Source organism: Rhinichthys klamathensis, unplaced genomic scaffold, assembly GCF_029890125.1.
Source record: "Rhinichthys klamathensis goyatoka isolate OS25496 unplaced genomic scaffold, OSU_Roscu_1.1 h1tg000059l_1, whole genome shotgun sequence".
NCBI classification, from domain to species: Eukaryota; Metazoa; Chordata; class Actinopteri; order Cypriniformes; family Leuciscidae; genus Rhinichthys; species Rhinichthys klamathensis.
The window spans coordinates 3712335-3724425 of record NW_026606604.1 but is presented as its reverse complement, the minus strand read 5'-3'; the positions used below and the strand labels follow the sequence as shown (position 1 = coordinate 3724425).

Genomic DNA, 12091 nt, shown 5'->3' with positions numbered 1-12091 from the left:
TACATTTTATGAATGTATGACATTTAAAACGTGCCCCTGTCATTTATTTATAAAATATCCATGTCCCCATAAGTTACCTTGTAAAAAAATCTACATAATATAAAAATGTGATCGACAGAATGCGTGACAGTTCTGCCGCTAGATGGTGCTGTTGTTTATGCTCATTTACAACATTATTATTCTTCGTTCCTCGCTCGCATTTAGTCGCGTGACTGATTGTTTCGGAACTTCGAAACGAACGTCAATGTGTCTTTCTTTCACTGGCGGTTCATTGGTAACATGATGAATGTAGGAGACTACAAATTCTTTCCGTTAGGCTGGGTCAGTGTTTAGTACCCAGACACGCCGAGTTTGGTATTTGAATCGTTGGACTTCCCTTTGCCTCCCGACACGTCACTGGAGTCAGTTGGATGGAAAAAGTGAGAAAATAAGGCAAGTTATGTCTTGACTCTCTTTGAACATTATGAAGCTCGTGAGTGACTCTAGGAGTACGTCGGTGATTGTAGTACAGTTTGGGCTGTAACAGGTCTATTCTCTGCGATAGTACACAATGTACATTACGTAATAAAATGTTTATTTATTTATTTAACAGGCAAGCCAAATGCCAGAAATACAGTGCTCTACAAAAAAGGAAACAAATGTCAGCCACTGTCTGCCAGAAACAAATGTCTTCCAGTCGGGGTTTTGTTTTGAAGCTTGATTTCAGTTCAAAATATTGTTTCTAGCCGTCTGAAAATCTAGTAACAAAAATCTTCCTATTTACAACATATGGCCATCATGAATTAAAGAATTCAGGCCAGGGTCATTATTTTCAGCCATTTATGTCATTTGAATGTGTTGTGCTGCAGCAGTGCTATTTTTTATTTTTTTAGATATATTATTATTATTATTATATTCTTATTAATAAAAAATAGCTAGAGACTGATAATCAGTTTTATTATCACTCTTTACTTAATCAGTAATCAGTTATTCTGTACCAGCTATTGTAGTCATAATTGCTTAGTTATTTGAAACTATAAATAAAAATCAGTTCTGCATATTGGTTATTACTTATTAGACAAAAATAATCTGTATTTGTATCAGTCAAAAAGTATATATTGCTCAATCCCTTGTTTTGTAATATTTCATTAAATTGAACTGATTTCTTAAACCAATTCAACAACAAAACACATGGATGATTTATTTTTAAATTATTCGTGGAATAGTTTCTCATTAAGAAATTAATCTATGAATCCTGTGTGGGCTAGTCTGTGTCATCCTGTATTCTTGAGGAGTAATGTTGACCATTGAAATAAAAATGATATGACCAACAAGTGAAATATTCACCAAGCCTACCGTTAGAAATTTTATTGGAAGTTAAACTGTCCTAAGTTTTTTTTTATTGGTTTCTTTGACACACATCCCACTTACAGATTCCAGTGTCTTTAGATATAACATTTTTAATAATGTAGGATTACACTCAGTCTGAGATGAGAGCTGTACAAACCTGCACTGATGCATTTTGGCACGACATGAATCTAGATTTGAATGTGTGACATGTCTGTGCTGGTTTATGTCTGTTCATTTGCACTTTCTTTTCGCTGCTCAAACCTGTTTGACAGTTTGAGGTGTTATAGTATGAGGTCAGGTTTACTAACAGTAACCTTTTGACATCTTCTATGTAGTGATGACATTAACTAATTGGCTATAGTTTCCTGAAATTGCATAACAATGAGTCCATTTGAAATAAGCCTTTGGCAGTGATCTTTCACTTCTCGTGTCATGCATAAAGAAACCAGTTTCTAGTTTCACTTTCAAGGTGAAGTGTTTCTGTTGGGTTATTTGGCTCTGACTCTGGAACAGACATTTCAATAAGGCTATTCTTCCTGGTGACTGTTTTCAGTTGAAGAAAACTGCAGGTAATCATTAGGTAATGCAGATGCACTGGGCAGTTCATTTATTTGCATATTTAAAACAATACTAGAGCTCTAATATATCTGACACATTTGAATATGGATGTGTGTCAAAATCCTTGAATAGTTCAATGGCCACGTAGGCAAATAAACCTGTGACATTCCTCCAAGCTCTCATGAATGTAGAAAATACAGATCTCAGCGATGCGGTAATCTATGACTGCTACAGTCTGTTATCTCATCTGGACACATTTAGTTTGTATTTCATGTCACGCAGTGTGATGAAGAGTACTTATTCTACTGGTTATTTTAAAAATAATTATAATATGCGTAAAGATGTTTAGTATTCTAGAAAATTGTCTGTTTTTCTTTGTTTTGGTGGTCATTATTTTGATGAAGCCTGGTGTATTTAAAGTGTCTCTAAACTATACAAAGTACTAGCTATATATAAAGTCTCTCTCTTTCTCTCTCTCTCTCTCTCTCTCTCTCTCTCTCTCTCTCTCTCTCTCTCTCTCTCTCTCTCTCTCTCTCAAATATATATATATATATATATATATATATATATATATATATATATATATATTTGGTTATTTTTTAATATTTTCTTATTTTCATTTTTTTACCTGTCATCAAGCTAAAACTGTTGCTGAAAATGCTGATTTTTAAAAAAATCATAAACTGAGGAATGTCAGTGTTCCTGTGCACAGAAATATTTATCCGTGCTCATTCACTCTCTCTGCCTGGCCTTTAAATCTGCATCTTGTTGTAGGTCCAGAGCAGCGTTTTCTAAAAATACCTCATATACAGTACCTCAGAGGGGAAGAAGAATGTCGACCACCTAGAGAGCACTGGTGTGTTGCACTTGACAGAGGGAGTATGTGGAAGTGGCATATGAAAGAAGAATATCCCTGTTTGCTCCCTCCCAGTTGGAGAGAAGCAGAGGGGAGGATAAAAGAATGTGAGGAAAAGAGAGGTGGAGACTCATCGCTTGGCTGGCCAGACTGAGGCTCCTCTCTGTGTTCATGCCACACTTGATTAGTGACTCTGAGTGGCCTTTCTGTCCTGTCATGCAAGGCCCTCTGGAGCTAAATTGGACGCTGGACACTGTTGAAAAGAGCACTTGATGGTGGTAGAACATCTTGCTTATGTTTATGTTCTGTGCAGGACCAAAATGGAGAGTTCCCATCCGAATCAGGTGTGCACAAGAGGCAGGGGAGCGTTCTGAGGACCTGTGAGCCGTTGCTTGTGAGATTCTGAGAGGCCTCAGGATGGAGGAGCAACCTAGCTGCCCCAATGTCAGCATTCCCTGCTACAATGAACAGAGAGACAAGAATAAACGCTATACTGTGAGTCACAATACCTCTGATGCTCTCATACACGCTCTGTCTCACTCTTTTTTAAATATTATGTTAGAGCATCGGATATGTGAATGTTTTCATTCTTGTATCGTCAGGTTTACAAAGTAATGGTCAGTGTTGGGAGGCATGAGTGGTTTGTGTTCCGGAGATATGCAGAGTTTGATAAACTGTACAACACTGTAAGTAATTTGATTTGTAGTTTTAAAATATAAAACCTTTATTCTTTTTGGAATGTATCTTTTTTGTAAAATGTCCTGTACAAACCATACACTACCGTTCAAAAGTTTGGGGTCAGTACGATTTTTTTAATGATTTTTAAAGAAGTCTATTATAATCACAAAGTCTTCGTTTATAGTATTAGTTAAAAATACAGTAAAACAGTAATATTGTGAAATATTATTACAATTTAAAAGTATTCTATGTCAATATCTTAATTTGTAAAAAAAAAAAAAAAAATTGTTACTGACTCCATGCGTTTGAATGGTAGTGCTTTTTAAAAATATATTGTGTTTTTACACAGTTGAAAAAACTGTTTCCTGCTCTGAATTTGAAGATTCCTGCTAAGAGAATATTTGGAGACAACTTTGACCCAGGTATTTCACATTTCCTTGATTTCTCATGAATTAATGCATATTGTACAGAGCCCGTAGGAAAATTCTGTCATCTCGTGCGCATACGTTAGTGACTTTGCTTCATTTAGCTTAACAGAGATCATGTGTATTTGACAAATTTGATTATCCAACAGTGTTCCCTACAGAAAATCAGCCATGCTAAATCCGCTCTGCCCGAGTTTATAGAATCTTTGTCCTTGTTTAATCTCATGTTATGCTCTCAGACAATGTGGCAGCAAAGTTGTGTGCATAAATAACAGAATGAGAATGCACACCCAAGTACCAATTGTATTTAACTCATGTGCGACCAATTATGTGGCCAGTATGTGGTCAAGATCTTTTTCATAGAGAAATCATCTGGTCATTGGAAGCACATGCAAAATTTGTGCTCATGTTCTAAAGGCTTCTTCACCATTGGTCTTATTCTTTCTCTGCTTTTCTTTCTCGTCCCCCCTCATTCTCTCTGGATAATTGCTGTCTCACTGGACAATAACAGTCTAATTATTTGGTGCATATTTTTACGGTAGCTTCCCATGCTCCACTGAGGGTTTACTTTGTATTCACATTGGACCGCATTGGTTTTGATAAGTTACTGATAAATTAGTTATCTCCTGTCAGGGGTGATTTTAATCATGAGAAGTTATCAAAATTGGGTTGTAGATCTGATTAGGTCGTGGACAGCATGATAATATCAAAAGCTTGCATTATCACTTTTGGATGCACAGCTTTTGATATCAGCAATCATGCTCTCCTTTATTTTGGTGCAAATTCACATGTCACTTCCTGGAAGCTAGGTAAATAAGCAGATGCCAAGATGGACAGGTTGCTAGACATCCGCAAAAACCATGAACAAAACTATGCTAGATTAAAATAATGATTCAGACTACATGGATAAATATGGGTTCACTTGCAATGAGAATAAACATGGTTTGTGTCTACCACAAAGTGTTTAGTGCAGTGAATTATTGGCTACCACGAACATGAAACCAAAATTCAAGAGCCATTTTGAAACCAAAACTGTACATTATCCTATTCAGCCTGTTTCATGGTTATAATTTTGAATTTTTTACCTATATGCAGTTCATAATAATTGGGATTTTTGTTTCCTTTTTTATGATAAAAATGTGTTATATTGTGTTGGCTCACTACTTGATTAATGTAAGATGAGGCAAAACCAGATGAGAACTACTGCTATACACATTTTTGTCAAAATGATTTTTTATGAAGCGCCTATGTTTTATGTGTAATTCTTAGAGTTTATAAAACAGAGAAGAGCGGGGTTACATGAGTTCATTCAGAAGATTGTGTCCCATCCACAGCTCTGCAACCAGTGAGTATATCAGCCAGTTTTTTAATGTTCCTTCAGTTTCTCTCACCACTCAAAGTGTCAATGCATCTACATTTTTGTAAAATTTGAATGGTCTTTGGATGGAAAAGCCAAAACCAGCCACAACTAGATATCTCTCTGAACTTTGAGTACAAAGTTGATGTGATTGTATCTTGTGAACTTGTGCCAAATAAAAGATGCTTCTTTTTGATTCTCGGTCAAATTCACCATGGTTACGGTTCTTGTTACAGAGAGCTGTTGATGTTAGCTTATATTTCTCCTCACAGCTGTGGCTTTGTATCGCCTCAGTCAGACCTCTAACATGTGAATGTTCATTTCAAATGCGCAGTCCTGATGTCAAAGACTTTCTGCAGATGGACAAATCTAAAAACTTCTCTGATGCCTCAGAGGATGAAGATGACAAGGTTGGTATTTGAACTAATATTATGTTTTTAATATATAAGGTATTGAGTAAACTGTCTTTATACTTTACTAGCTGTCTCGCTTGCTTGCTGTGTTCACAGGCATTGAGTGTTATGTAGTTATATATTAAGCATTTTTGACATGCTATAGTTATTTATAAATTAATGTTTTGTTCAAAATATAATTATGTATAGCTTTTTTTCCCTTCTTTTTTAAATCATTCTAGGGACCTAATATGTGAAATAACTTGCAATACAATCTCTGTTTATGATTTACTTTTAGTAGTTTTTTTTTATATTTATGTACTGTCCATATGCAAATAAATTCATAATAAATAAATAAAAAGAAATAAAAGTTCATGTTTTTCTACAACTTTGAATTGAGTCATACCTAGTTGTTGTATCTTTGTCATATCTCTTACAGAGTAACTCTACCTCTAGAAACATTAACCTGGGACCATCTGCAAACCCACAGTAAGTGTTTTATAATTGTTTATAAATTTGGTAGCAAAAAATGGTGGAAATTAAAAGGGATGCACAATATGTTGGCCACCATATCAGTATCAGCCGATATACGTTCATTTTTAATGTTGTCGTTATCGGTTCGATATATTAAAGCAGATACATAATGGATTATTTCCTTCAACTGAGACACTTAAGATGCCAATGTTCGCCATGATGTTTTTGAATTGCTTGAAATATGATTGGGAAAGGAAAAACTATGTCTGAAAAATACCAAAAAGGAAAAATACCGTTAAGTGTAACATACTTACACATATACTTACACTTACAGCAAGTCAGTCATATAGGCTACATAAAATTATAATTAGAACATCATTATAATTGTGTGCTTGGGACATGACTTTTAATGATGAGACTTTTGTTTTTGTAATCAGGCTCTCAAAAATTATATAAAAATTTGGATTTAGATTTATCGGCCAATATATCGGTTATCGGCTTTCAAATATAAAGAATTATCGGTTATCGTAACGGCCAAAATGTTCATATTAGTGCATCCCTAGAAATTAATGATGCAAATGGTTTTATTTTAGCCTTAATTTCCATATTTTTTCCATAGAGCAAAGCCTACTGACTTTGACTTTCTTAAAGTCATAGGAAAGGGAAGCTTTGGAAAGGTAAATTTTCTTTTGAAATATAATACATTTTGATGTAAATTTTGTGCAATTATTCACTGCCACAGTAGTGAGAGAAACTGGGTCAATTCCTTGTTTGCAGTATGTTATGTGTCAGTTACTGAAAGCTCTGAATGTCACTGAGCCTTAATAAATTCTCTGTTTTGTTTGCTGTATGGTTAAACATAGTGTTTGTTTCTAAGCCACGGACTCTCCATTCAGGAAGTGAAAGTATCTCAGTTATGAAGTTAGAGCTTGTCTGTCTTTTGTCCACGAGTGGCCGTACTGGAAGGTGAAACCGTTGCTAACCCACCGTGTCCTCTCCCACACAAAGGTTCTCCTTGCAAAGAGGAAGCGGGATGGGAAGTGTTACGCCATCAAAGTCTTGCAAAAAAAGGTCATTTTAAACAGGAGAGAGGTAACGATTTTCTTTGTTTTAAAACCAAAACTTTATTAATCCTCTCTCTCTTATGTTCTTTGACATTTGATTAATGAATGCCTTTGATATTCTCTTCACGCCAGCAAAAGCACATTATGGCTGAGCGTAATGTGTTGCTGAAGAATGTTAAACACCCCTTCCTGGTTGGACTGCACTATTCCTTTCAGACAACAGACAAATTATACTTTGTCCTGGATTTTGTCAATGGTGGAGAAGTGAGTATTATTTGTGGTTGTGAAACTCAAGGCTGATATCTGCCTTATCACATCTCAAAAGCCACTGTTTGGGCAGATTAAACCAATATGTTATAAATAGAGCTATTGCTGACAGTGACATTTGTCATTGTATGTCTTAAAGGGATACTTCACCCAAAAATTGTCATCACTTACTCATCCTTATTTCATTTCAAACTCTCTTCTGCCTAACTCAAAATATATTTTGAAGAACTGTTTTTGTCCGTACAAACAACAAATTGACAGAAAAAGAAAAAAAGTCATACAGGTTTGGAATGACATAAGTGTGAGTAAATAATGTCAGAATCTTTTGGTGAACTATCACTTTAACAAGGAAATGTTGGAGATTGCCATGTGAGATGAAGCCCATGCATGACTGTTGCAAATTATTGGTCATTTTATTGGCATTTTGCATGGTTCCTATTCACATGCTCAGTTAAACCACTGGTCTGACTTCCTGTTTTTTAGCTTTTATAAGTCTGATGAACATATTTTTAAATGTCAGCTAGTGTAAAATCACATAAACAATCAGTAGCATTGTGAGGCAGGCTACAAATAGCCATGACAAACCATGATGTAATAGGTAGCCTGACTATTTTCTGCATTTACTAAGTGAATATTGCAATTTTTGATTCTTTCCATTACAGCTTTTCTTTCACCTGCAAAAAGAGCGGACCTTTCCTGAACCCAGAGCTAGGTTTTACATCGCAGAGATGGCAAGTGCTCTGGGTTACTTGCACTCTCTTAACATTGTTTACAGGTAAATGCAGCTTTATTAAAGAATCACTCAAGCTATAAATACACAGGTTTGGTGGTTCTCAGATGATATTTAGCTGTTAAAGTGTGTGAGAATTCCCAGGAGCAGAGAAATGTTTAACAGACACATGCTACACCTCCTCAGGTTTTCCCTGTTGTTGCCATAATGTGACTTGGAACTGTACTTGAAAAATTGTGATTGATGAACTGACTTGACTGTAGTCATTTGAAATTACACTCGTGTGAAATGGCCATCATGAGAGCATATTTTGCATTCATAGGGTGTGTTGGGATTGCTATTCATATGAATTAAATGGCTTGTCTTGTCATATTATAATAGCCATAATTCATTGTTGATGGTTTTTCTGTGTAATATTCTGTGTAACATTTTTCAGTTGAATTGTTCCTGGCTGAAATCATATAACAAAATGCTAACGCGTTAAGTGTTCTTGTGTTCCCAGGGATTTGAAACCAGAAAATATCCTGCTGGACTCTCAAGTAAGTATCCCTCTTTTTTCCCCACTTTTATCATTGCCAGAGCATAGCTGATCAACGTTGTGAGAGTTCCAGGGGAAACAGAGTAATCTATCCTCACTGTGAAGTATAACAAACTCTTTTGATTTTCCGAGACGAGGTGTACGAAGTATAGCTTTGGCCAGCCAAATAAAATATAGCAATGAAACCAAAGACTTCATTTTAATTTGTAAGAATGCTAGAGATTAGGTTAAGTTTTATTTGTGCATTTCCTGTCAAATCTGATGAAACTGTGAGGTTTCAAGGCCCTGCCAAATATTCCAGTCAGACACTAGAGTCTTTGGCTCTGTGAAGAATAGGCCTTTTGTGTGGTGACATGCTTCCTGAAAATGTTCCTGTTGGCATCTTTTGTTTGTTAAGGGACATATAGTCTTGACTGACTTTGGACTGTGTAAAGAGGGCATCTCCCAAGCAGACACAACGACCACATTTTGTGGGACACCTGAGGTATTGTATAATATAAATACGATGGATGAATGATGCTTACACTACTGTTCAAAACTTTGGTGTCAGTAAGATTTTTTTTGTTAGGAAATGAATACTGTTATTCAGCAAGGACATAATTAATTGATCAGTAAAACGTTTTTATTTTAAATAGGTGCTATTCTTTTGAGCTTCCTATTCAAAGAATTCTGATAAATATATATCACGGTTTCCACAAAAATATTTAACCGCACAACTGTTTTCAACATTATTAATAGTAAGAAATGATGTAATCATCATGATCAATAATGCTGAAAATTCAGCTTTGGAATTTGGAATTCACAGGAATAAATTACATTTAAAATAAGATTTAAATGGGAATTTTTTTTTTACAGACCAAAGACTTTTGAACGGTAATGTATAGCATGTGTCTTTAATTTTATGTTTGAAAAGTGTCTTTAACATGTTACTGTGATATGTTACAGTGAATATATGGTTTAATTAGTAAAAAATACTTATTGTGATTATTTTTTATTAAATTGTTACATATTTGGTCATCACACTTGCCTAGATAACCCTTGTTACATTTTCTTCAGAGAAAATAGAGTGCTATAGTCGTGACGTCGAAACCCTGAATACTAATTCACCAGTGGTTCCCTTGAGATTTTCCTAATGGGTTTTTCAATTAATGAGTAAAATAAGGTCTGTGGTAAACATATGTTTTGCTCTACAACGTAAATTACACACACTTGCACCCCAAACGTTATTATCTAGTTACTTATTAGAAACATACGTTATAATAAACATAACAGCTTAAAAATTCTCCTTTTCGATTTGGGCAGGTGTAATTTATGTTGTAGAGAAAAGCATCCAAATATCGTCAAGTTATGTTTACCACAGACCTTATTTTACTAATAAATATTAAAAACCCATAGGAAAATCTTGAGGGAACCAGCGAATTAGTCTTCCGGGTTCTGGCGTCATGGCTGCTGCACTCTATTAACTGCAAATTAAGCTTTTGGAGGGTAGAATAACATAACGATTTTAATGCAATAATTGTTTTGATAGTATCTAGCTCCAGAGGTACTCAGGAAACAACCCTATGATAACACTGTGGACTGGTGGTGTCTGGGATCTGTGCTCTATGAAATGCTTTATGGGCTGGTAAGGTACAAATAAAAATCTGGCTAGTTGTCTGAAATACATAGGTAGTAAAGCTTAAATCTTGTTTTACCTTTATGCCCAACAGCCTCCGTTCTACAGCAGGGACACACATGAGATGTATGACAACATTCTTCACAAGGAGCTTGTCATGCGCCCTGGGGCATCCACAGCTGCCTGGTCCATCCTACAGGCCCTGCTGGAGAAAGACCACACCAGGAGGCTTGGCTTCAGAGATGACTTTGTGAGATATTTAGTACTTATATATCACCCCCTGGTGGATGATTGTGTCAAACATTTTAGTAGAATCTCAATAGTGTTTTTGCAGTATAGTTTCCTGATACATGGCATTCAAATCAGGCAATGAAAAAATAAATAAATAAATAACCCTGAACCCCATTTTAGTTTCTTCCAAAGTAAAATTGAAGTTGCTCTTTTTATAATATTTCTATACATCTTATAATATTGTTACTCGCCATGAAAATAGCCAAGGAAGCTGGCATGGCGTTAAAATGCCAACAAAGCAACCAAACAGTCAGGCTATGTTGAATTTAAAATATCTTGGAATATCAAAAAAAGAACTTGTATGCTATTTGTTACAGAATGAAGTCAAAGAACATGAATTTTTCTCATCCATTAACTGGGATGACCTTGAACAGAAAAAGCTTCCTCCTCCATTCAACCCTAGTGTGGTGAGATTTAACAACATAATTATTTTGCTAAAGTTTCAAACTTTTATACCTAAGTATATTAAAACAGTCAACTCTCAAATGTTTTCTTGCAGGAATCCCAGTATGACATCTCAAACTTTGATCCCGAGTTTACAGAGGAAACTGTGCCAAACTCGGTGTGCTTCTCTTCAGGGCAGTCAATCATCAATGCTAGTGTCATGGAAGCTGATGATGCCTTCCTGGGATTTTCTTACGCTCCGCCATCAGAAGATTCTTTCCTTTAAGGGTGGCGCTGCTTATGGCGATCCACAGAGAGGTTTATTAAAAATCTGTGAACACTCTCTCTGATGAAAGGGAAGCATATTGCTGAGCATGATGTCCCGATCGGAGGGTGGACCCTTTTGTTTCTTAACAGAAGCAGTGCATAAACCTTTTGGGATGCAGGGTGTTTCAAACTTTATTTTTATGCAGAAATAACATTATATTTTGTTTAACATTGAACGCCTTACCTGAGAGTTTAGCTCAGGAGCTGAAGTAATGATGTTGTTTTCCTGAGAATATTTTCTAGGGCTGGTGATATTTGTAAACAAAACATCCACTTTGACACATTCCTTGTTTTTGCCTCAACTCTTACACTTGATTGCTTATAATATTGTGCAGTATATATGAACAATAAAGTTTTTGTAGTTTAGTCTTTTATTAGAAATTTACTATAAGGGGAATTTTTTTTCCATATAATGTCAACACAAGCAATTAATTTATTGCTTGACATATTAATATATATTCCCTTTATACTGTGTAATATGTGAGTTAGATAAATAGGCAGACCTTTAAGCTATTTTGAAGTGAATTTCAGTAAACCCTGTAAGTTACGGGTCATTAACAGCCATAGTGTAAAGTGTAAATTATACATTTGTCGCTATTTGCATCTTAGATTTCTTAGAGTTAATAGCACTTAAATACTGACAATGACCCTGTTATAAACCACTATTTAATTTGCCACCCTCTGCTTATGAGATGAGACACCATAGTGCCTACTGACCTATGACATGACCTTTAAATGATGTACTGTACAAGTAAACACGTTTTCTTGAATCACTTGGCTGTCACATGTTGCCTCTTTTTTGCATG

The 12091-nt window shown here is 35.4% G+C and overlaps 1 protein-coding gene across 1 annotated transcript; it reads left to right on the top strand.

The window, feature by feature from the left end:
* Window positions 1-167: 167 nt before the first annotated feature.
* On the top strand, window positions 168-12058 carry sgk3 (serum/glucocorticoid regulated kinase family member 3). The gene is made up of 17 exons (XM_056248968.1): window positions 168-432; window positions 3057-3238; window positions 3346-3429; window positions 3771-3843; window positions 5116-5191; window positions 5538-5613; window positions 6035-6084; window positions 6689-6746; window positions 7078-7161; window positions 7266-7397; window positions 8063-8175; window positions 8633-8669; window positions 9066-9152; window positions 10197-10292; window positions 10378-10533; window positions 10892-10981; window positions 11074-12058. Exons 2-17 carry the CDS (start codon window positions 3161-3163, stop codon window positions 11242-11244), a joined length of 1461 nt encoding a protein of 486 aa, XP_056104943.1. The 5' UTR covers window positions 168-432; window positions 3057-3160; the 3' UTR covers window positions 11245-12058.
* Window positions 12059-12091: the final 33 nt, after the last annotated feature.